The 27,048-nt window shown below is 38.7% G+C and overlaps 1 protein-coding gene across 10 annotated transcripts in view; it reads left to right on the top strand.

The window, feature by feature from the left end:
• The window catches only part of MEIS2 (Meis homeobox 2), a 196,077-nt gene that overhangs the window by 45,427 nt on the left and 123,602 nt on the right, over window positions 1-27,048 (top strand). For all 10 annotated transcript variants that reach the window (XM_036887539.2, XM_036887537.2, XM_036887535.2 and 7 more), the window contains one exon: window positions 16,025-16,170. In XM_036887539.2, the coding sequence (XP_036743434.1) occupies window positions 16,025-16,170 (146 nt within the window). The remainder of the gene's footprint in view (window positions 1-16,024; window positions 16,171-27,048) is intronic.

Raw genomic sequence — 27,048 nt, 5'->3', positions numbered from 1 at the left:
GGCTAGGCCTGCTGTTATTAGTATGTGTTTCCTTACCTTTTTATTTACTCAACATGAAAATTACTGAAAGGATTTGTATGAGTGAGGCTAAACATATTGCTAAAAAGAAGCAAAATGAAAGACAAAAAGCAAAAGAAACAACCAGCTTGTGACTGAAGTAAAACTGGAAATATTACTTTATAAAATTGCTATTTCAGTAGGTTAAAAATTGTCAAATATTAGTAATTTCAGATTCAATTTAATAATATCAGTAGACCATAATCAATGGAAAGTGCTCCAGTCAAGACAAGGTGGTAGCGATGTTATCCACACTTGATTTATCCACCGAGTGGTAATGATGCTCTATGTCCCTTCCATTTTGTTGTGGTGATCAAGAATTGGAAAAATTATTTCAAAGCTGAAAAATCACTATGTGGACATAAGGTATTTTTGTCCAAGACCATACATTTCTAAGTCTAGGACACAAGACTCCCAATAACTAGTAGGTAATTATCTTCCAATATATTGTGGTTGACATATGGAGGATTCAAGTTTACTTTCCACCAGAATAATACAACTATAGGAAAACATGGTATTTTAGTGAGAATTCTGTAGTATTAATAAATAGAATAGAATAGAATTAATGAATGTATATAAATACATTTTCAAAATGGAGTAATCCTCTAAGTTACCCCTACCCCCATCCCGCCCACCTCCACCTTTCTGGTCGTTTACATAATACACCACTTTGGAGAATTTCTAATTTGTTTCAGAGTCTTTGAATTTTGCCACAAGGTAAGACTCAAGATGTAAATAGTTGAGGAAGCCATTACCAATTTTGCCAATTTTAGTCAATCTGCATGATGTAAATGGACAGTTACCATTTAGTTGGGCTAAGCTAAGACTCTCTGTTCAGAATAGTTTTATAGCTAAGAAATGAAGTTGGCCACCTCTTCAGTGATTACTGACTGGTGGCAGAAATTGTGTTGTACTGGGTCAGCAGTGAATTCCTCACTCAAATGGTGTTGAGTCAGCTGGTTTTTAATTTGTTATCTTCTCAAGAGTGCATTCACTGACTTTATCACTGAGAAGAATGACTCCCTAGCCTAGTGTGATCAAGATCTGGAAATTCACTGCATCAGCATATTAAGGTTGGACTGCTATTTGATTGGTGGCTCTGAGATCTGATCTTACAGCAAAGATGTCAGTTCTCTCATAGGCTGGTTTGCACAGGTATATGAATAAACCTACGGAGAGAGCAAACCTTTTTCTTTTCCTCCTGGAAAATGGTTGAACAACTTTTCCTCCTAAACAAAGACCTTTACCAGTCCTGTTTATCAGGTAACAGGGCCTGAATAAAGTTCACATTGGTGCCCCTTGAGCTGTTTGTCTTTATGACAGAGGACAGGGAGGTGCTATGGCAGACTAATAATTACATGGCTCTCAGTTCCTCGTTTTTCTATAATTATGTGGATGGCAATTGAGTGTGGTAATATTTCCCATGTAGTGGCAAATGTGGTCTTTAACTTTTGTATCACTTTGAAGTATGAAATCTGGAAGAGAGGAAAAATTGTTTTCCTTAACCAAATGCATTTTTCAGCTAGTGGTGACTCTATTTTCATGTGTATGAATCATTAAAAAGAAATGAAAGAAGGAAGGAAAAAATAAGAATGCAATGAAACTAGTTTATTGTTTATCGGATATGAGCCAAATAAATATCACACATCTCAAAATTCAGAGGAATCACTTGGTCATGATCAGGCCTTAGTAAGTATCAGTTACCCACGTTCAAAGCCATCAGGCACTGTTTTCCCCCACATTCTATTTTTTTATTCCATATAGGAATAAAGGCTATGTTGTGAAGTAGAGTTCATAGAATTTGAGTTGAAGATCTGCTCTATTACCTACTAGCCATGTGACTTTGGGCAAATTTCTTAACCTATCTGGCTTCACTTACTGAATATATTAAATAATGATTAAATACCAAAATCTGAACTGTCTTACAGATGAGATGATAACCTTTTATACTTGGCACATACTAGGTGCTCCACAAATGTTAGTTCCCTCCAACACTTGTATGAAGGATTCAGGGATTATTTAAAGGTATAGAACTGGCTGGCAAGGGTTAATATTAATTCTGTATTTCTTATTCATTTTTCATCTTAAGGGTGCTCAGAGTCTTTCATGAGTGGTGTTATTTTTCTCTGAAATTGACTAAGATCTCCAGTGTGAGACTTCTTATGATTAAGAAGAATGGTTTAATACTGAGTTTTTAAAAATAGCTTACCAGGAATTATTTCAATATCTTTCTGATTGTAATTGGTGCTTTTTTAAAAAAATCAAATAGCTCTTTGTTAACAATATGTCTCATAAAGGGGTTTGGCCAACAGAGAGAAATATTTTTAGTAAACTCTACGAAGTGCATTATGACCACCAACTTTATATCTTTATGAAGTTAAAGAAAATAGTATACATCAATAGATTTTGAAACATCATGTTGGGCTTCTCCCCACAGTATCTTTCAAACACTACCCTGGATCATTTCATCCTTTCAGAACTTCATTGCAACAACTGGGAGAATTCCCACTCACACCTCTCTGTATTCCCTGTTAAACCTACCATTAAAATCTGTTTTATGCCAAATAACAGGTTCATGAGATTTAATTATAATCTCCTTAAAGATATTTTTATCATCTTTATTGAGGTATAATTTTCATACAGAAACTTAATCCATTTAGAATATACCATTTTGGATTTTGAAAGGTGTGTATACTCATAAGACCAGCACCATACCTATACATTTCCATCACCACTCAGAAGTTTCCCTGTACTCCATCATAGTCCATCCCTCCCGTGGCACCTGTCCTCAGGCAAGCACTAATCTGCTTTCAGTCTGTTAGTTTGTATTTTCTAGAATATATTTGTATGTAGTTTTTTGTTTGGCTTCTTCCAATAAGCATAATGACTTTGTGATGTGATATGCTGCATGTATCAGAGTTTGTGCTTTTTTTATTGCTGAGTAGTATTTCAGTGTATGGATATACCACATTTGTTTATCTTTTCATATTAGTTCATTTTATGAAAGCAAATAACTGCCACTTATTGATACACCTTTGATGTATTGGGTATTGTGTAAGACTAGATGTCTTCTATACAGTTCCTAAGCTTGTTAATAAAAGTAAAGCTTGTGGTACAAGGTAGGGATTTAATAAATAATGGCTATGAGTCATTATTTAATTTAATTTTCACAACATACTGGGTATGTATAATTTTTTCCATTTCATAAATGAGGAAACTGAGGTTCAGAGGTCACACTCAATCAGCAAAAACTAGATCTGGAAATTCAATATAAGGTCTGTTTTATTCCACAGCTCATGCTGCTTCCATTTTATCAGTATTTTCCATGAAGGATATGTGCCACTGTGGTTATGCTGAAAGGGACAGAGGGACAGAGTGAAGGGACAAGAGGCATGTCAGAAGTGAGCCTCCAGTATACAAGTTAAGCTGCTCAACTACCCAAAGAAATAGGATAAAGCTAGAAATTTAGAAAAAGTGAACCAACTATGTAGGATACTTATCAAAATACAGGGCACCTCTGTTTTTATTTGTTTGTTTCAATAAAGTTGCCTCTTGCAGGCAGTGTACCTTAGAAGTTAATGACTTTGAAATATAGGAAACATTAACTCTATGGCCTGTTTTCAATTCTTAGAAACCAACATTTTAGATAGTTTCTGTTTCCAAGTTTTAGATGTGAACCCAGAAAAAACAAAACATAATCCAAAGAATAGGTCAGGCATCCATCCATTCCCTCAATAAAAGGTTAGGCATATACTACACCCATAACATTATGCAAAGGTCTAAGAATGATATGAAAAAAATATGTTTCCCAACATGGAAAAGCTTATGTAGAAAAAAATACAGGCTTGGGTGTTTGTACATGTGTGTATATATGTGTGTGTCTGTGTGGAAGTCTCGAGTTATTCTGGTTGTTAAAGAAGTAAGTCTTGAAAGATGTAATTTGTGCAAGGGTTCTGCTCTATAGAATGGAACTGAGAGTGGAGAAGGATTAATTTCAGTATTAAGGTCAATCTACTTTCCATTAATGCATATCTTTGTAATGTAAACAATATAAAATCCATCTCAAATGTTTTTGAGTACATATGTTTGTCCATATGCATGATGCTGAGATGACATTAGTAAGTGGTCTTGAAATCACATTGTTTTGAAGCAATTCAGAAAAGACTATGGATACCTTCAAACTCTGCTATGAGGATTTTATATTCCTTCCAACCTGCTTTTTTGTATAAGGAGGCCAAAATGTGATCATTAAAAAAAAATAACAGTTTTATTGCAATATCATTCACCCATTTAAAGTGTACAGTTTGATGTGTTTTTATTATATTTATAGAGTTGTGCAACTGTCACTATGACAAATTTTAGAGCATTTTCATTACCCCAAAAGAAACCCTGTACCCATTAGCAGTCATTCTCCATTTAAAGTGTACTTTTAAAGGGCCCCGTATCTGTAGTTTTTCTAGTACATAGGCTATGTGATGAATAATCAGTTCACACTATCTTACATTATTCTTATTAGGCAGTCATGTTATTTGTTTCCCCTAGGGCTATTACATATATGTTGTGGATGTCCATTTGCATTACGTTACGAAAACATACCTGCTTTTTCTCAGATCATAACAGTAGATTTATTTAAAGCAGTCATTGTGAGTAAAATGCCTAAATGCACAGTAGCTATTTTTAAATGTTTATAATTTAGCTTATAAACTTCTTAAACCAAAAGCCAAAGTTGTATTAGGAAACTCATGTGAAAATGTTCTTTGAAAAATGTACGAAGTATAATTTTCTAATAATTAACAAATCTCCACTTCTGATGTGTTAATGGCTTTAAAACTATTCACCTAAAATCAGCTATCAATCTCATAAGTATTATTGTTCTTTTTTCTATATGTAGTTTTGACTAGGTATCTAAAACCTTCCTAAAGGAAATGTTGATAGATCTCTCAATCTAGTTTTTTTAGTAAGCCTTATTATTACTATAGCGATGGCTATCTTTTCTCTTAAGATAAAGGATTTCTTTTTGCATTATTTAACAATGTCCGTTGCAAAGTTGTATTTTTATTAAAATATTCTATTGTTTTCATTTTACAATGTTGGATAAAGTAGAAGAAATATTCGGAGTCTTTATTGTTCTGCTATTTGAAATAGTATCTGCTGACATAAATTCACAAAGGGATACCATATTAAGAATTCAAACTGATGAATTATTTGATATTTTAAAAATGTATTGTCCCAGTTTTTGTTTTAGAAAGCAAATGTAATGAAGTGAGGATCCTAAAAATTGAATGAAATAATTTCCACAACAGATAGAATTTTGCTTTTTGTTATTCAAATGTTATTACTGGTTGATATCTAATGTTTCATTTAATATTAAACTATGATGAAGAGAGTAAGACATAAAATCCTATAGCTAATGATAAATGAGAATGTTATTGATGTATACCGAACATATAGGTTTCATGTAGTTAATACATTCTTGGAAGCAGACTAATTATATTCTAGTTTTAGTATAAAATGTTAAAAATACATTTTATATAAAAGGCCTTTTTTGGAAATTCTTTTTACAGATATAAAGGCCATATCTTTCCTTGAAAGACCTGTTGATTCAAAGATGTTAGCCAGCTATCTTTACTAAAACACTTTACATTGCTAAAAATAGTCCACTTCAGTTAAATATGGATATTTTAAAAAAGAAAAAAGAAAACCCCAGTTAGACTGCAACAGAAGGACATTTTGTGTGACAATATTTTGCATGATTAAAAATTTAAACAGAATAACAGCTATTTATATTTACAGTTACATGAGAGTAATTACTAAAGCAGACAAAATACTTAGAGCATAATTTAATAATGTTTTCCTCTAGCAAAGGTGCCAAAATTGTTATTTGCATAATTTTCACAATTTGTACTGAAACATAGCTAAGTGAAATTGGGAAGACATCTCTCCCCAAGCACCTTTTTTCTTTTGTAGGAGATACGGGAAAGAGACTAACATATCATAACAACTCATTTTTGTATAATGTCCCATAAAAATCATGAACCTTGTGTCAAACATTAGGTGAAAGAGATGTGTTCCATTCATACTTTCTCTTTTAGGGACTTTCTTTCAATGGCCAGCCTCAGCCCAACTTCCAGGCTCCTAATTATAACATTTACTGGTTCAAAGATTAACAACCTTCAGAGAGGGGCATTCTGGGCTGTTGGTAACTTGATCAGCTTGGACTTCTCTGGGTCTCTCTCTCTTTCTGGTTCTTTGTATCGCAGGAGGGAGATGATGGTATCTGGCACATTCCTAGGATGACTTGAAGATAGCAGCCTTCTGTGTTTAGGGCTGAAAGATTGTGAACTCTGTTAGCTGAAATGCCACTCTAGGGAGGTGAACAGAACATTAAAAAAGCTTTAGCTGTAGGTAGTGCAGTACAAGTAGAGTCAAATTTGAGATCTGGGACTTGAGTGGACATTTGTCCCTGCTTTCTACCTTAATAAAATCTGAGTGTTAACTGTGGAAAAGGGCATTTGAGAGATCACTAAAAATGAATCATTAGAGTGCCCAGAAGAGCTTTATTATGACGTACTGTGAATAACTTCAGGACCTACTCTGTACTTTTATATGTGCTTATCAGGTAACTGAGTAACAAGTACATTCTTTTATCCTCCACCACAGAGATGAAGCAACCTGCTGTATTATCATGGCAAAGGAATATACTTTCCTACTGGGTTCAGTCAATATCCTTTAGATAATTCTGTGCAAGGTTGGCAGAATAGATATCCTTTCTTGAAAATTTTAAAGTTTTTCAAGTGAAATTATATGTTTCAAATGAGAGTAACCAGTGTAAGTGAAGCATAGGCTGAGAGTATGGAAAGCATTCGTTCTCTTCTGCTATGAAGGATTAGAGGGTTCCAGTCAATAAACAAAGCCATTTTATGGCTCCTGATGGGTAAATTGAGGGGACTGATTTGGTCAAGGACCAGTATGAGGATGTTTCTGTTCAACAGTTAACAGGATTCAACATGATATGGAAAATACAGGCGTGCAAAACTATACTACGACACTCACGTTGCCAGCTAAAGCCTAAAACACAGCCACATTTACATATGTGTCCATCTGTCTGTTTTTACACTTTATTTTTCCAACCAGTGGGTGAAGTGGTTTTCATCCAAGCTGCAGTCTGAATTTTTTTTTCACCCAGCACTTTCCATTATATCATATAGATGCATATTTTAAAGTGCATGCTATCTGTCTCTGGACACACATTTGCACATCCGTGGCTAGGTTTCTGTTTCTCTTCTGGAAGGTGAGCTCATCTTCCCAGACCTCTGCTGTGCAGCTGCCAGCCCTAGCCAGGTTGTCTCGGATCACTCAGTGAGGGAGCAGTTTGTTGTCTTCTCTGGGTTACAGATCCCTCACCTCAGGCCGGAGTGAAGCTGCCAGGGCCACAGTCCGGACCAAGCTGCTGAGAATGGAAGCACTTTGGGTCTCTGCAGTGGAGAGCCTGCGTAAATCCTGTGTAAATAGGGGGAGGATAACAAAGAACGGGCTCCTGCAGCTCTGAGCATTTGGAGCCATTTGGGGCTGAATTTGCTAAATGCTACTTATACCGCCTGAAAAGTTGAAGAGAAAGGAGCATAAAATCCCCTCTTTTTTTCCCTTTCTGCTCATACCCCGGGGGGAGGGTGTTCAGGACTAGGAAAGCCTGAGGTAAGCCGATGAAGACTTGTTTTTTCAGTGCTCTTTTGAGTGTGAAAAAGGTGGCCTGGGTCACTGTCTTCTCTTTAATGTCGGAAAACCCACACAGTTAGTAAATGTTGCATGTAAACGAAAGCGTTTCATCTCTTCTGCTTCCCTCCATGCTAGTGGGCCATGAACTAGTTTGAAAAATCACAGAAAAATTTCACTTTAACGTGTGCAGACAGTTAAGCACAGCAGGACAGTAAAAGAGATCAGTAATTAGCAGGTCTCACTGCTGGCCCCTCACCCCACCTCTTGCCCCTCACGCTCCCACGTTTCTGGGTCTGTAGCTTCCCCTTCCTTCCAACCTGATCTGATGTGAAAGAAAGGTAAGTTGCACACAGAAACAGAGTTAGCTGGAGGAAGGCTCTGGGAAGCAAGTTTTGCAAAGCTGTAGTCTGAGACAGAAGTAGGTAAAGCGGCAGCGGCTGCTGCTCCGTTTTCTTCCTCATTTTTTGCATCTCATTTGAAACCCTCATGCAGGTTTCTCGGTGGGATGTCCTCAATTAAACTCCTGGAAGGTAGTCCCTGAAAGAAAATACCTTTTCACTCTGAGTACATTTTAATCCTGTTTCAAAGTATTATGTTAAGAGGAAATAAAATACAGAAATGATGACAAAAAACGAGTTCACAAAGAGCTGTGTGCTGCAGCTCCATGCCTACATGACACTTCATTTTTAACTGTAGTGTTCTGAATAATTTGAACAGCCTGGGTAATGGGCAGTCCACTTTTTCCCAGCACTTTCTCTTCCTCATTGGAATAAGGCAGGTTTCAGGTGAAGCACCGTGTTCATGCACGCAGGGCAGGACATACGTGTTAAACATGTAATTGTCATCTCTGAGGAGCCATATACTTATGCAAACAATAAAATACTGGTCATGAAACCCAAGGTCCACTGGGCAGGGAGAGAGGAGCAAGGGAGCCCAAGGCTTGGTGGCTACTAAAATAGGTTACCAGAGCCAGGGACTCTCCTTCATGGAGGCCTTCTACAAAGCAGGTAACAGTCTCATAGAGGTCTAATAATATGTTTAAAGGCTTCTGCTACCAGTTTGCCCATTTCACTAACATTTGAGTGTTTACTCTGTGTCAGGGCTTGGGAATCAGAAATAAATAAGACATAGCCCCTGCCTTGAAAAAACTCACAGTCAAGCTGGATAGACAATTAGCAAGCAGGTAAATCACAAAATGGGGGAGTAAATATAACAGAGGCAAGGGCAAATTGCTGAAGAAGTTGAAGGCATAGTACGCTAACTCTGTTAATGGAAACTGGCAAAAGCTTTATAACGGAGGTTCCTTTTTCACTGGGTTTTGAAGGTTGAATAGGAGTTTGCCTGGGCAAAGAGAATGGGAAGGAGGGAAAGGAAAAAATGGAGAGGAAGGGCATTTCAGACCAAGGGGGAAAGGATTAAAGGCAAGGAATCTTAAAAGATCCCTTGGCTCAGAAAAAATGTTTTAATTCAACAGATGTCCCTACTTCAAAATTATATTTAATTTGAACTTTAGATCGATAGGGAACAATAATGATCCTAAAAACAGAGGTTATATCTATTTGTGTAAAAATGTGCATCTGCTTGGTTCTTGGCTCATATTAAATGACCCACCCACTATCACCCACTATCTCTTCGGGAACTAAATGTAAATATACAAGGCCTCACTCTTGGGGTGGTTTACTGAGCAGTGAGGGCTAATCCAGAATCCAGTGTTGCTTTTCACAGCTGTCTGTTTTCTTAGAAGTTCAAGGGAGAAGACCAAGCATGTGAGTGCAGGCTTTGGAGGACTAGCTCCCCTCTGCCACTTACTGTGTGACCTTTGACAAGTTACGTAATTTCTTGAAGTCTCGGTTTTCTTATTTGTAGCATGGGCTTGATGAGAGTACTTATTTAGTGCATTTGTCATGAAGATAAAATGATTGTAACATTAAAGAGCCCAACGAAAGTTACTTGTGATTATGATTGTGATGATAATGACAGTGACAACAGTATTGATAAAGAAGAAAGGCCTGTATTCTAGGGAGAGAGAAATGGTATTGAAGAGGGTTACTCTATTTAACATTATATAAAAACATTTTAAGAACTCTATAGATTTGTGTATGTATATGTGTATGTGACTATAGGCACAAATATGCAGTTCATCTACAAATATATTTGGACACTTGTGTACAGATTGGTGAATTATTTTTTATTTAATTTAATTTGTATACATATAGGTTTATAATCAGATATATAAATATATGTGCATCTATGAATATACCTAATTTGTGCAAATAGATTGAAAAATATATAAGTATGTATGTGTGTGGGGGCATGTGCATGTGTGTATGTTTATGAAATTAGTGAATTTACATTGCACAAAAATGAAAATTATAATGAATATAATGAGTTTCTATTTATCAAAAAAGAGAGGGGAAAACGCTATGTTCTTCCAGATGAGATACCATTTTTTGTTACAGCATATATTTTGTATGAATGTATTTTACTATGACATTGGCCCCAAACTTAGAGAAGTGAGGATTAAATAATGGACCACCAACTTACCCAAAAAAAGGACAAATACTATTAATCAAAATGCATATTCATTTGTCCTAATTATATCTCTGAAAATATAAGAGAAAGAGGTCAGTTTTAGGTGCTTGTTATTTGATAGTGTGTCAAATGTCATAGAAACCTTATTTTATCTTTAAAAGTGGGGCTTTGAGGCAGGGGAATCTATCACTTTAATCACAATTCTGTGAAGTGTTTAATAGTGCCATACAGTGACAGCATCAAAGCCCATGAAATCCAGACTGACTGGACAGTAAAGTCTCAAATATTTGGAGCATCTCTGGGCTCTGAAGGTCAATCTGGTACTGTCCATATAAGGGTCTCCACTTGGACCATAATAAACCAAGTATAAATCCAGAGTCTCAAAGACTCTTGTACCAATGCATCTAAAGCCCTTACAGGCACTGGCTTACTTTTGTGAAAAATATATTTGAACCTTGACCAGCCTGGACCAACTTGGGCTCAGTCCCAATCCATGGGCCCTCATTTAATCTCAAATCTTCACTTAGACCTTAACCTGTAGGATCAAGCCTTGCTTAGATCTGTCACTGATAACAGGGTTCAAATGAGGTCATTCTATGAACAGTAAAAGATATCTTACAATATTAATGTGAGAGTACCAGTGATAGTAAACACAACTTGAAGTTGCCTGGACTCCAGTTTATCTTTGACCGCATGTAGCTGTGGGGTCCTGGGCAACACTTTAACCTCTTGGCCTCACTTGGTAAATATCTCAGGGTCTGGGGAGTGGGAATTTTGTAGAAGAAGATGGGCTAGGCTCTTCTTGGTTGCTGCATTCTATTTCTGATGGGGCAAGAAGGGCATATTCTGGTGGTATCAGACTCATCATAGAACATTATCACAGTGTTGTTTCTTTATTCCAAGCCAAGAAATTGATATCTAAAATATAGACAGATTTTTGGCTAAATGGAATAAGACAATATGCCAGTGACAGGAGGGGGTGTCCTTTTGCCTGATAGTTTTTATGACCAAGAATTTTGTGGATTGGGAAATTTTGCTTCAGAATCATTTGAGAATCCTCTCATAATGTGCCTGTATCTTTCCTTGACTCACTGGCTACATAGCTGTGGATATAGATTTCACTTGCACCTGGATACCTGTGGTATCCCAGGATTTAGCTTCCCACAATTAGATTCTCTCAGTATTCCTTTTAGGTGGGTGTAGACTGGGGCTGCTTTCCAGAGTAATGCCTTGCTCTGGGCATAGTATGTTTAGCTATGGAAAGTATGTGTGACTTCCTCCAGAGCATGGGTGTAAATCCAGCCAGAGGTACTTTCAAAATACCTCAGAGCCTTAAAACAGGAGGGGGACTCAGGCTTTCAGACAACTCCTGGGGTAGCAGGCTAAGGGTGTCTTCTCTGGGCTCTGCAGCATTGCTTCTCAAACGGGAGTGGGCATCAGAATCACCAGGAGCTTACTGCCACTTGGGTTGTTAGGCCCCACCTCCAGAGGTTCAAATTCTGTAGGTCTGGGGTGGGTGCAGGAACTGGCATTTCTCACAGTTTCTTCTCCAGTGCTAATGCTGCCGGTGTGCATTTGGAGAGCCGGTGTTCCACAGCTTGTTTCTTCCTGTTTAACCCATCACTAGAAGACTGGGATCAGGCTATGGTGGCCAGTACATGTGCGGGAGAACATGGTAGCTGTCCTACCCTGAATAAAGCCAGGCCAGTGTCATTGCTTACTGTGACTGCTCACTCTATTCAAGGGACTAGAATAGAACATTAATGACCTACCTGTTCCTGAAGTTGCATCTTCTTTCAAATTAGAAAGTCATCTAGTTTAGCAGCTTCCAAAAGCCAGCTTAAGAATGAGTGTTCAGCCAACTGCATAAGCAAACCTCAGGAACTCAGGAAAAATATGAATTTCTTGTCCCTGCCCTAGGATATTTTGATCCAGCAAGTCTGAGATGTGGTCTGGGACCCGTGTGTCCAACAATCTTCCTTAATGATTTAATCCACTTCCAAATTACCTATCTAAAGACCTTGAGTATTTTACACATTGTGCTGTAGTAACGCACAGCTATCTTGAGTATCTTTGCCCCAAATTTAGACTGTGCCTTTAGTTAAGGGGTTAGCAACCTTTTAAAAGAAGCATGCCCAGTATTTAGTTTTTCATCATCAGAGGAGGCAATGCTAGTGGAACAACTTATGGCGCAGCCCCTCAGAAAGGCCCTAATAGGCACTGAGTTCTTTGAGGAAGCACCACTCCTGGCATGTTCAGAAGTGACTGTGCATACAGGCAACCCACCCAGGCAGGCCCTTAGGTACTAGAATGAATGCACTTGCCCCTGTTTGGGATCATTAAAATGAGGTGAGGGCCCTTGACTAAGCTCATTGATAAGTTGGGCTGTTGGCTCACAGGGTATCTGATCCAGGCCAACATGGAGGTGTGCCTTCAGGATAAGAAGATAAGAAACATTTCCTGCCCTCAAGGGTCCCACAGGTCTGCATGCTGACTTCCGATGAAGAGATGTCACTGTTGTCTTGTGCAGGTCCTTGGGGATGGGCCTCTGTGCTGGTAGAGCACTCTCTTTGGCACAGAAACTCGCTTGGCGCAGGGGCCAAGGATTGCCAGCTACCTTACGTGCACACAGCCTTAACACAAGCAAACAGTGTTCACTTTGATAGTTACTACTTCTACCATCATCTGTGTAACTTTATTGTAGGTTGCAGATGACTCAGTTGCCTTTTAAAATTTATCTTTATGCTGTTGTTAGTCCTCTATGCTGGAGTCAGTTCACAGTTCACTGGAGGAGGAAACAATGGCATTTGTTGTATATTTAGAGAGGGAAATTTCTCTCCTTATAGAGGTATAAACACTAATACTAATTTAAAAATTCTAATGTCTAGTATCTAGTTATTTGTAATCCGCTTTTCTTTACAATTATTTGTTACAAATTCAAGCATTTTACGATACTTACATAAAATGGACTGCTTTATATTAAAAGTCATGTAAAGCTCCTGTCTTCTCCCGTTTAAGTCAGTCATCAAAGAATACTTAATCAAGCTATATATTTTTTTCTTGAGCTTAATAGTTTGAAGGTGTGACCAGCCCTCTTTGCTTTTAAGTGAGAGAAAATGCACTGTGGAAATGCTATCTCTCATTTTTAAGGACATTGGTTGAGTTAAAAAGGTGAATCCCTTTTTTTGTTGACCTTCCTTCAGTGAAGCCATTAACCTTTTAAAATAAGCATATTCAAAAATCTATCAAAAACAGCTAAATGAGATTTTAACAAAATCCTGACAATTTCAGCTTAAACATATACACAGAAACCATATGTGCTTAGGAAAAAATATATACACACAGGCATTGTTTACAGTGTGTGTTTTCATATTTAGAAGACATTGAAGGAAGAGCCATTCCATACATACATTATCTAAAATGTACATCCAGATAGCACACATAGATTTTACATTAAGAGAGAAAGATATCTTCATCCACAGTAGGTAGACAGACAGACAGACAGACTGACTTCAAACTTGCACTTGCAGTGTGGACTTTTTTTTCCTCATCTCCGGGTACTGCTTTTCAAAATTGCCTCAGGCTACAGAACAGCACCTCAGATCCCCAAGGCCCACTGCCTGGCTCCTAATAGCCACTCTCCATCTGTGTCACATGAACAGCTGATGAGATCGCTCCAGTGTCTGTATTTTGGAGAGCACATCCACCCAGGTTAAAATGCTAGGGTTGCCAAGGAGCAGTCAGAAGCCATTAGTGTGGGTGAGAATTTGCCTTGCAGCAGTTCCTTGGCATGGTGAAAAGCGTGGATGCCTGTCCCTGCTGGAGCTGTGTGTGTGTGTCCTTGTGCACATGACCCCCTAGTGCACATGGGTGTGTAGGGAGGGCAGCCAGATGAAGACTAGACTCTATATATCCAGTTTCTGAAGTCAGATGTCTTTTGTTTCCCTGTACTCTGATTAGTTCTTTGACTATTTGGGTCCCTTTGACTTACTCTTTTTTTTTTCCTTTTTTTTTTTTATCATAACAGACGGCAGAGAAAAAGAGAACAGCAACTTCGGGGTCATGCTCTAGTGTTTGGGCAGATGGAAGGGAGCTGCTTTGCCTTGGGGCAGGGTGGTTGTAATGAAGTGGCCTGTCAGTCTGTAAATAGTGAGGGTCATCTCTTCCATGTGATGGAGGGTATCGCATTGCAGTGAAAATGGAAATGTCAATAAAATTAATCTGCCAGCTCTTTGCTGTGGCTTTTCTGCTTCTCTGGTCAAAGAAGGTTGAGGGTTTTTTTTGGTGAGAAAGGAAAAGAACAGGTATAGGGAGGCCCTCCGAAGTCAGAAGGCAAGGGGTGCAGTGGGCAGGATGTCATGGTGTGGCCCAATCCAAGGGGAGGCAGTCCGTCTGGGAATGAGCTGGATCTATAGCCTTCCCTGGGAAGCTGCAGAGCGTCTAGCTCAGGCTACATTGAGCACAGAGTTTATTGTTTTAGGCTTTCTTGGACAAGGTTTTTACTTAGCATGGGATTTATGGCATTTACTGCTAATGAATGTCTATTCTTAAATTACAAAAACCCCATCTCAGTGCAATTCCCAGATGTCCTTCCAGGACCCCAGCTTCTTAAACACCAGCAGGGAGCATAAACTCTCCACTTCTCTGTTTTCCTCTTTCGTGTGGCTCCAGGCTAATGATGTGCAAGGAAAACACAGCCATCTATAAAGCCCCAGTGCTGTCCCCGTATTCTTCATTTATTTTGCATTTGATTATGCCACAAGTCGGATCTTGTTTCTTTCCTTTTTTTAAAGTTATTAGTTCAAATATTAATGTAGGGATATGGCATATATTGCTGCTCTTGATTGATGCCTTCCCCAAAACAGGAAGACATGCTCGTATGAATTTTAAGAAAGTAGGGGTCCTGCAATGCCTTGCCAGAAGAGTTTTTCAGATACATAATTTAGATGCCCTCCAGGCAGGCTTTCAAGGCATTTTTGCCAGAGGGCAAGAAAAAATAACTATGACTGTTAAAAGTAAATGATTTTTGCTAATGCACAATTAATGCCAAAGAAAAGCACAGAAGAGAAAGATGTTGATGGAAACTTCTGATTAAGTGAGCACCCTACCTTGATGTACATCTTTTTTTTTTTAACGATAATGATAATGATCAATGGTGCAGAGCACTAAAAGTTCTCAGGTCATGCAAACGCTGAGTGCAGGGTCATCTGAAGAGTGTGTGGACGTGCGTGGTTAGGAGGTGACAGTTCTAGGAGGTGCTGAACAGGCAGTGTGTTATGTGCAGTGAACAGTGACACAGTTACTGTCACCTATGCAGGCAGCCTAGAATATATAGACTACAGAACATTTAACTTGATTACCCTACAGTATGTGCTCACTATAGGCATGGGATGCATTTTCACCGAATGGGTTTTTGGATGGCGGTTTTCCCACATTTGATTCCATAATTGACAGAGAGCTACTGCACTGTGTCAAGAGCACAATTATAATTGAATTAATGATATGGGCGAGTTTGAGACACACAAAATTAACATTTGAAGAGGCCAGGTTTAATTTTGTCTTTTACATATTTGTGTCTCCAATTATACTTTAATGAAAGAGAATATACCCGCTTAATGGATTTCTTTCAGCAAGCTTAGCTGAGCTCATCATTAGCGACACATTGGTGTTGGCACCCTTTCTGTGTTTTTTCTAATGGATTTTCATTTTTTTCTACTAGGGGATGGTTTAGACAACAGCGTAGCTTCACCTGGCACAGGTGACGATGATGATCCAGACAAGGACAAAAAACGCCAGAAGAAAAGGGGCATTTTTCCCAAAGTAGCAACAAATATCATGAGAGCATGGCTCTTCCAGCATCTCACAGTAAGTCACAATGACAGAGAAAAAAAGTTCTGTTGTTTTGCCTTCTCCTAGTAAGTTATGTGGGCTCCTACCAATTTTTAAAAATAAGATGCCTTTTTTCCCTTTCTTGAAATCTGATGACTTGACAACAGTTAAGGTTTTATCAACTAGCACCATCCAAAGAACACCCTGTAGAAAGATTTTTGTTTTGTTTTAATAGGCTAGGAATGTGTCTTATTCAAAATGGTCTAGGTGTCCTCAACAGTAATATATGAGTAAATTTGTTATTTATGCTAAGACATATGAGAGCAACTTCAGATAATGCAACTGCAACCAAGGGAAATGGCTGTAAGGAGCTCCTGAATCCATGAACATTGCTGATTGCACTCTTAATGAAAGCCATCTCCTCTAGGAGGCAAAAAAAGCACCTTGCCACATGCATGTCAAAGCACGTGGTTATCAGGTGGAACCCTAATCATTGGAGCAGCTTGCAAACATGTCCTGTGTTTATATGTCATAGGTACTATAATACCTTTGTTTGTGAAGTGGAGATTAAGGATTATTTTTTCGCCATTCAAATCTGTTATTCTATAAGCTAACCCTATTCACTTCTGGGAAAAGATCGACTATGTGCAACATTTTTTAAAGTAACAATTTATCTTTATCCTCCTGTTTACAATCGGTTTTATGTGTTGGTATATACTGTTGACTCTAAGACTCTCATGACAAAAAAATTACAACGCATTTTTACAGAAGAACTGGGCACTCATATTTTACTGTTCATTTGGAAATTCTGGGAAAACAGTGGAGATTTCAGAGGCTGTCTCTTGCTATAATATTGTTTTCAGACCATTCTTTGTAGGCTAATGCTTAAAAACAGAGTATCACGTTGAAAGCTGAAGGTCTTCTTTGATTATCCAACTTGTGTGTTGCCATGCTGAATGACATTAGTTACAGTGTCACGGGTCCAGGACAAGGTTCCACTTTTATTTATGGCGGTGGCTGCCGACCTGCGCTTCTAGCAGAGCTACAAAGGGTAAGGGGTGGAGTGGCAGTGGGGGAGGGCAGAGTGATAAATTCGCATTCCTAAATCGGCCATTCTGATGTAAGGACATTAGTAGCAAACTAAGGTGTATCGATCTGGCCTGTGGTGTCAGGAGCAGCTGGGAGGGCCAGCAAGGCTGCCGTGGCCGCGGTTATTCTTGCCCTGCAGTTATGGCCGTTTCAAAGGTCAGGGCCCTGCACTGACTCGGCTCAGAGGAATTAGACAGAACATGCGGTCTCTGGGCTGATTACTTAACCAAAGACAAAATAATGAGTCCTAAGCAAATACTGACTAATTGAAAGGGCTGTAAATCCATTACATATTGGTCAGGGATAATCAGGAGTATTTAATCACTTTTATCTATTCAGGAGCACTGAAGCTGCAACAGCAAAGCCCTGAACCTTGCCATGTGGTTATTATTCTCATCATTATCAAAATTACTTCACAGCTGTTCTTTGCTACATCACCTCAGCTGGAGATTTACTAACCTGTAAAATGTTTTTCATTTGGAAGTCGAGTGAGTGTGAGGGGAGGGGTTTCTCATTTTTAACTGAAGGGCTGTTTGGTTAGAGTAGCAAGTAAGACGGGCCGGGTGGGGCGAATGGGCGGAGGCCAGCGGCTGTCTCCCGGCAAGCTCACCTGTTTGGCCTCTTCTCTCTGTCTTCCTTCATCCTGGGCCTTTCTTAATCCAGAGTAAAGTCACAAATTGCTTTCCAAGCAAACATCGTCATGTATTTTCAGCCCCTCATATCAAAACCAATACCATGGAACAGGAGAAACTTAGAGAATTTGGCAGCTCTGTTTACAAATGAGGAAACTGAGACCCAGAAAGGGAAGTGATTAGCTCAAGGTCAAGCTGCGACCAAGACTCAAGCCTTCCTTGTCCCTAACTTTACATTTTTTCCACCTAATGATGACTTGGCTCAAATCATTATCACGTTTAACAGTTGCATATAAATCCCACAACCGCCACCATCAATCTGCTCAACTCAGCATTTATCCAAAGGAAGAAATATGGAGAAGGGAAGTGCTACTTTCTCATTCCCTAAAGCCTCCTGCTCCCCCAGCCCTTCCCAACGGGGAAGTCTTTCTTTGCACCTCTCTCTCCAAGCCAACTTTCTCCTTCACGGCCCGTATTCTGTGACGTGAATCTCCTGAGGAAGTGTCCAGAGCCCTTGCTGGACCTCCTGTCTTGTCCTGGCCTGAGCCTCCCTGAGCCCACGGGGGATGATTTGTGGGTGGCCACGTGTTCGTTGGGGCACTCCTGGCCAGGGTGCTACAAACCCATTTCAAGACCTTACTCCCGCCCAAGAGGCTTTCATCTATTCATGTACCTAAGGCTTTGTGCAGAATTCTCTGGCCAACTGAAAATTTTAACTAATGCCTGTCCTCAGAATGGGGACAGAAGACTCAAACAGCCTGAACCAGGGAGTCGGGAAACCAGCATTTCAAGTTCAGTTTTCCTCTGTACTGGCTGAGCTGCAGTTAAGTTCTCTGGACCTTCTATTTCCCCATTTTTCAAAGTAGAGAGACATGATGTAGGCTCTCCACACTGCAGGCTCCTTTCCCGGGCTCATATTTTGTCTCTCCTCAGCAGAACAGTAGAGTACCACGAAACCCCAGCCTCTGGTCATCCTTCCCTCCCTGCCAGTCCCCCTTTCTCCTTACTTTCTACTAAGTGCTTTGTTTTTCTCCTCAGCATGCCCTTTCTTCACAACATGGCCCTGTCAGTAGTTTCTCCCATGGGCTTTGCCCCCCACTCTTTTGCTGCTCCCCTCCTCTGCCTTTCCTGCACCTCCCTGGTATCATGAGGAAATTCTCCAGCTTTTCTCTTTGAAAAAATTTTCCCTCTTTATCCAGATTTCACCCCAACTGTGGAGAAGAGGTTCAGTAACTTTGATGAGGATGGTCCCGTAAAACTTTTACTTTCCAATCTTTAATGAGCTGAAAGATTTACTCAGCTATAATTCTGGGCTCAGAAACCAAGAATAGAGACCCCTAACTAGCGACATGTTAATTTAGACTTTTTTTCTTACACGCACTAACAGGCATGAGGAAGTCCTTGGAAATAGAGATGCCCCACTATATTTTTTTGTCATTTAATTAATTTCAACTTTCACAGTGAAATGTTGGCTCTAGCTCACTGAAAATAGATGTAGTCTAAATTATTATTTCATGTAAATTTCTTTACAAGTGCATGATTCAATGTGCATTCCTCCATTATTAGTCTCTTTAACATCATTTCAAACTGATTTGTTCTCTTTTGTGCAGTATGACCTGTTCTTGTATTACAATAATCCCTGATGTACCCTTTTTTCTTTCTTTTTTTTTTAAAGGAGCTAATTGAATTATCTCATTATTTTAATTTGTTAAGCAAATGTATTTTGCATCTCAGGATGTGTTCTTAAAGAAGGGGGCTGCTAAGGCTTTGCCCCCTGAATGGGCCACTGGCCCATTTTGACATTCATGCATTCATTAACTAGCAGAACATAAAAGAACTCTGGTTGTATTTTTTTTTTTTTTTCCAAACACCCAACCAGCATGGAGCAACTTTTTCCAATAAGCCACAGGGGTCTCTCTACATATGTTCTCAACGGCAAGCTATTGTCACCTATTCTGAATACCTCAAAAGGCCCAGAGAAAAAAGAACCCCACCTCAACAAAGACCAACTGTAGCAATTGTTAAGTCTTAGTCTCAATATGACAAAAATCATTAACCTTCAGTTTTCTTGGAAGAACAAGTTCCACTACAGCTGTAACAGTTAAAATAATCTCTCAAAGTCCCAGGCACACCAGCTTTAGGGGAAAAGGTAACAAGCCTGCAGCTAATCAATTAATATTGAGGATAATATTTAAACTAAATCCAGAATGACATTTGAAAAAACAAACTATTTGATGACTTGAGGAATTTCCTTCTGCAGAGTTAAGCACTTTGAATATGCTAAATCTGAGGGTAAATAATTAGTGTCTAGTTTCTAACAACCAATTTCTGAAGAGTCCTTTAAAACTCCCCTTTAAAAAAACTCACAATAACTTTAAAGAAATAAATCCATATATATATATATGGATTTATTTATTTTAAAGAAATTCAGTTACTGAAAATGTTGTGTATACTATTGCTACCCCCCGCCCATCCTCTATTAGTTGATGGCTAGGCTTGCTTCTCAGACTAAGAAATCTAGCGAAGATTGAAGAAAGAATCTGTTGGAAAAGGATGTGCTTCTCCTGGAAAGTACCCAATGGCAAAAAACGTTAGGGAAATCCTAGGGAAGTATATTCCTTTCGCTAACACATGGAGATGATGATATCATAAAAGGAAGCCTGTCATTACAACTGTTTCTATTTGACTTCAAAGATCGTTCAAGAAAGAAACAGCAAGAAATAATGCCCAGGCTAACAGTTTATTCATAACCATGAAAAACTCCTCCACGCCAAGAAGCCCTTAGTGTACTCAATTAGGCTCTTAGACACCTCCACTTGCCACCTTCAAGAGCTCCCCTAGTTCTGCTGCAAAGAATTTGTTTGATTGCAGAATGAAAACAGGAAGTGCTCACGCACAAAGACACCACTTGCTCATACCAGTTTCTGACCAAAGGTTTTCTTATTTGAAGAGGGATAAATTATGCTCACACTTAGGGGATGTGGGACTTCTTTAAAAAATATGTGTATGGAGTCAAAAGCAAATTTACTTTAAAGCGACGTAAAATCATGCAGCCTTCTTGAAACTTCAGGTTGTAAAAACTCTGCCCTTTGTTCACGGCAACAAGCTTTATCCCTTCTCTGTACCTCTGGGAGAGAGGGAGAGGCACGAAGCCTACCTTTTCAGGTGCCCACTCATTTCACTCCTAGCCTATTAGAGTTCATTTTACGGGATTTTGTAAAGGTCTCTGGTGATAAAAATGTGTTCTAAAGTATATTGTCCTACAGAGACAGTGCACCCAAGTTATGAGTAAATGCAGCTCCTTGTTAATTAGAAAGACACATAGCTCTTCTCCAGTGAGTTTATCAAGACCATATGACAGTAAACTTAGTCATCCCAGTTAGTTTATTGTGATGTATGTGTGTGTACATGTGCACACATGAGGTGGAGGGAAGACACTGGCTTAGACTATTTTGACTTTTAACTAGTTCTCATCATTTGCGTAGGTCTAGAGGGATTTTATTCTTAAATGAGATGCTGCAGTGTCAAAATGAAGAGCACAGGGATTGAACTCTGCAACATAGTAAATTTTTTATTGTGAACAGTTAGCCTGTCTAAGCCTCATTTTCTGCATCTGCAGAATGGGGATAATTCTAGAACCAATCTAGTAGGGTTGTTGCAGGGATTAAATGAGATAATGTAAAGCATTCAGCCCCATGCCTGGCCTTTATATTATATACATATATATATTATGTACATATATGTGTGTCTATATTATGTATATAACATAACCGTAATTCTTATTTTAATCTAGTTGACTGGCTAGCAGAAGGCTTTGACCGATGGAATTGAGCAAGTTACCACTTACTTTCCTGGGACTCTGTGAGATGGAGAGACCAGGTTTTGCCTAACAAGTCCCAAATGCTCCTTAGCAGGAGAGAACATAATCTAAACTCTACCTTCTGGAGCCATATAAACATCTGATGGCTGTTCAGTGATGCCAGGTGATAGCAGCAGGGAGCCCTGCTAAGTCTTCCGGGATGGGGTGGAAGGTGAATATGGTGTAGTTCAGATCCCCCCACCTGGCACTTGCTTTCAGAAGAGAATGTTCCCGTTCACCATGAGGGGTCCAGTGTGTGAGCAGAACCCAGTCTCCAGCTTCCTCAGGGAGTTAAACTCTAGGCTTTCTGAGAGTCAGCACAGTACCGTTTTTAAAAGGGGGCCACTGAATGTGAAGTTAGAAGACTTTGGTTTGAACTCTGTGATCTTGGGTAAGCTATTCAACCTCTGAACCTGTTTCCTTACCTAAAAAAATGAAAATACTAAATATGTGCCCTACTTAGCTGGTTTCGTTGCTGTGTGGCTCAAATGATGTAGCCAATTTGTGAGCTGTAATGTGCTGCATGAATTTCGATCTTTTGGTTGTATGCTTGGGTTTCCTGCTACTTGAAGCCTTTGATACCCCATGATATCACCAAGGGTAAGAGATACAGCGCTGCCTGCTTTGTTCATCTCTACCCCGGTTTCTTCACTTGTCCATTTCCACAAGGGTATCCATGGAGACACTGTGATAATTTCCTTCATTAAATATCTTTCTAAGGGCCTTGAATGGTTAATCGAATCAGTATTTCATGGACATTAGTTATTTCTACTTGTAAATTAGTGCCTTCATGATTCTGAGATTGGTCTACTTAATGCTAATCACTATAGGACAAATTAAGGCCAGATATAAAATGTTGGCCTTACTAACACAGTGAGAGATGGCCTTTCTCATGTTCAGAGATACAGATGTGCACTGAATACAAGTGGGGCTCATGGGCTGAAAAATACTGATGTGGAAATGCATATGCAGAACACACAGCTGAAAAACAGCAGAGAGAGCTGCCTGCAACATGCAGCACGGCGAGGCCACCCCATGCTTTAGCCTTTGTATTGTTTTTCTGCTTGCCAGAAGAAAACATCTGTGAATTATTTGAAGGGAGCGTTATACTGGAGATAGTCTGAATTGGTGTCATCTCTGTTTAATTTCAGGAAATGATGTCACAATGCATTAAATAACAATGTTGGGTGATTTATTTTCCTGTGGACATACTGTCCTCAGCATTCCTCTTTGCTTGCAATGTTTCCAATTAACTGTAAGCTTGAGTGTTCTTCCTATTTCATAATGATTTTGAGGGATGGGGGTGGGAGATCAGGGTGGGAAGAGTGGGAATTTCAGAGGCTGCTGAGGTTCAGAGCTAATGGCACGTCCATCATGTCCTTGTTGGGACACAAGGGTACTGAACATTGGGGCTACGATCACTAGTGTCAACCTGTTACCAGTGTTGGTTGGTTTTAAAGAATGTCTAAAAAAGAAAGCCTGAATGTTTTGATCCTAGCTGTCCAAAGACCCATTAGATAATTTTAATAGCAGCATGCATAGTGTAGCTTCTGCCTTTATCAAAGTTTCTATGCACTCCCTTCTTCAGTAAAGAATAGAGGACATAAGTCAATTCTGTGTGCCATCTGTTGTCGTTTTTTAAATTTCTCAAATTAAAGAGACAGGCCAAAAATTTAATGTTGTGTTGAATCCTAGGAACTCCTCTAGAAGAAATAAAATTTCAAATCAATTTAATTTGTCTCTCTCGAGAAAAAAAAATTGCATGCTGCTGTGTCATAGCCTTTTGCTTGACTTTCCAATTTGGTGTTTCGAATTGGTTTCTGAGGGGTACTGCCTGTGAAAGTCTGATGCTTTTGTCTACATTCTGAATGACTTGGAGGTAAAGTCCCCAGTATGTTGGTGGTGGCCATGGCCTTCTGTGGGGATGATGAGATGTGTGGTCTCTTCAGTGCAAAAACATCTGGTCAAGAAATTTCTAAAGTACATCAAGACAATCCCATTTAAAAAGAAGTCAAGCTGGGATAGCCTAACACAATTTAAGTCCCAGATTATGAGATATTAGCTGACAGACACATTTTAAAACTAAGTAACTGACTGAGAAGATTGAAGAATGAAATGCTTATTAAATTACCATCAAAAAGAAACTAAAATAATTATTAGCTCAAAGTTTAGCACCCAGTTTCATAAAATATCACTGTAAGTATAATTGTTTAAAAATACGTTAAAGAATTCAAGGAGGTGGAGAATTGAGGGCCCTTGAATAAAAGAAAATAGCAAACACATTCATACCTGAATATTCAGCTATTTAAAAATTCTAAGAATAGAGTGTTATTAAATGCTGTTTAGTGAAATCCATGAATATACATTCAGATCATAGAGAAAATTTCCATTTCTTCATTTTACATGACCACAGTTTACAAGTGTGTTCTGTGGAGAGGTGGAGTAGGGAATTAAGGCCAAGTTGACTGGGTAATAAGAACACTCCCTTCCCCTCAGCTTTGCTGCAGGATCGGCTCCTAAAGTGACCTTAACATTCAGGAGTAATTTCAGTTTTAGAGGCTGTGACTGCACAGATTTCAGAGCACTCCTGAAAGTGCCTTATCTTCTCCATGCTGTAGTCTGTTTTTGCAATTTGGAATAGATTATAAAGTGCAAATATGATATCCAGCCCCACTGCATCTGTGAAGAAATAGTGACTTAGGTAGAAAGTCTTAGGTTGGTTGAATGGAATTTGCCTTATTACATTTATGTACTGCTTAGCACTTTCTAAATTGATTGGCAGCAGTTGTTTACAGTATGCAAAGTAATCATGGGCACCCGTTAAAGGTGTATTATCCTCTTAAAACATAATAGTCATGCCATTTTCATGCTTTTACATTTGCTATTCATATTTTGAACTGCTAAGTCCCAAATCTGCCAAAACTAATTTAAGTTGCTTTTATCTAATAGTGGATAAGTTGTCAAGTCACAATATAATGGCAGATAATTTTTCTTAAACTATAGTTTTACTTCGTGGTTATAAATAGATAATGTAAATATTTGTTGAATCTGACTTGATTGTCCACAAAAAGAAAAATGATAACTCAAGAGATTATTATTGTGGGATTCTGGGATGACAAGAAATTAAAAGAACATTATTATCTAGTTTTTATGAACATTATAGGAGATTAACATGAGCCACTAATCTTTTCCAACCACTCTGCCCCCCAGTTTACTGATACCTGATGGGCCTTACAGCCAGATAATGAAGAGCCACCCCAGTTAATCCCGAAACAAATCTTGTTGCTGCTCTTCATTTTAATACCTTGGTTATCACATTACAATATAAGTATCTAAGATATATTTACTTTTTGAATCATTCCCCCACGTTCACAAGTATTCCAGAAATAATTTTGACTTGAAAATATCTGGCAATTCCATAACTAATAATTTAGATGATGGTAATCCCACGACTCTGGTCAAACTGCAGAAGTAAAATCGCTTATTTCTTACCCTGGATACATGGTGTGACCCTGTCATAAGCTGACAATAAACAACCCAAGTATACCGGGGGCGGTGCTCTACTAGTCTTTCAAAATGAAAAAGGCTTTTATCAATAGAAGAGATGAATGCTGGATTATTCCCTGTAGGTTCGGTGACATGTTGGAACTCTATAAAAGCAGCCTTATTTTTTTCCCCGTGGTGAAAAGTTATAGGTTCCATTTCAGTGTTTCCAGATACCTGCAGGCAGTTCATGAGTTGTTACACTTGTTTCAAGCCCTGTCTCACAGTGAATTAAAAAAAAAAAAGTGGTAAGCGGGGCAATCTGAGATCATTATTAGTCAATTATAGGCTCAGTTCAGTTTTTTGCATTAGTTTCTAGGAAACCATAAAGTTTAGACCTATGTGGCAAAATCCCACCAATTACTTGATGGCACTTTGATGAAGACCCCATTTATTGCTTAATCCTGAAGCTTTTATGTTCTCTGGTGAACTGCTTAAGTGATAATCAGATATGACCATGTGGAAAGGCACCAGTTTTTAATATGACCTTTGTTACCTGGTAATCCTTTCAAAACAGCTGAAATTTTTTTTTGCAGGGCAAGTTTAAAGAAGAGTGTGATTTAGTTCTCTTTGATTCTTATATGCTTATACGCTCCTATCAGTTCTATTCCAAATACCCTCCTGCTTATTTGAAATGTATATGTAGTCAGTTTACTAGAAAGGGGGTGCTTAAATTCTCCTGATTGGAGAAAACAATGGAAATGTTTACAGTTCATAAAAGAATCAGTGTTTTTCCTACATTTAATTATGAAGATAATCTGTTCATTCTTTTTGTTTTACAAAAACAAGCAAACATTTCAGGGCCGGAAAAAAAGAAATTGCTACTATTTGTAAGACTATATAGATACCAAGGCAGCAGAGTTAGGCCCAAATTGAAGTTACTTGGCCAGAATCTTAGTCTCAGCCCAGCCTTTTGTTCTCTGAGTTATCTTGGCCAAGTCATTTAATTTTTCTGAGTGCTGCTTTTCTCACTTTGTTGTTCTGAGAGTTCACAGAGATTAGAAATAGCCCCTTGAAAAGGATAGACTTCTGTGCAAGTATAAATTAATATGATTATTCACTCATGTTTTTATACAAGCCACTGAAATAGTTAATTTGTTTTGTCTTTGCTCCATGAAACTTGAACTTGAATATGGGGGAAACACTCTTCAAAGAAAAAATATTGTACTTGCTTCTTTTGACCTAAGTCTGCTTGGAATGAGGATCAAATCCTACAGATAGCATGATATGGCACAGTTTTGGTAGCATCATGAGTCTAAATAGTTTTCCAAATGTCACAAACTCAACCTTAAAAGGAAGACCTGGTTGATAGCACATGAACCTCACAATAAACTTATTCCCACATGTATTATTACAGCTTTGGAACAGGTTCCTTGGGGACTTGAACATCTTTGTTCTTTGTCCATAAACTCTTTATTCTGAGAATTAACCGGTTTGCCAGCCTGTCACTTTTCATCCTGGCCAAGCTGGTGAGAATGTGCAGTTTTACATCTCAAAAATGGCAAGCTCACAGGCCATCTCCAAAAAGGTGGAATCCTCTGAGAGATACAGAATTTTCTTATTGCAGCGAAACTAGATTTTTCTTTTTCCTGAAAATAGTTTCAATCTAAACACAAAATCAGGCTACATTTTATTCTACATTTAAAGATTTGTGGATGCTACAGTTTTTAAGACAAACTCCTCTTTGGCTGAAGCATAGACTCTGTATGGAAGAATAGTGGAGAAAGGTACATGGAGGCCTTGTGTTTAGATACAAAAGCCAGCTATCCAAATGGGGAATGTCTGTGGAAG

The sequence above is a fragment of the Manis pentadactyla genome, chromosome 11 (assembly GCF_030020395.1).
Source record: "Manis pentadactyla isolate mManPen7 chromosome 11, mManPen7.hap1, whole genome shotgun sequence".
In the NCBI taxonomy this organism is placed as follows: Eukaryota; Metazoa; Chordata; class Mammalia; order Pholidota; family Manidae; genus Manis; species Manis pentadactyla.
This window is presented reverse-complemented; position numbering and strand designations above follow the sequence as displayed.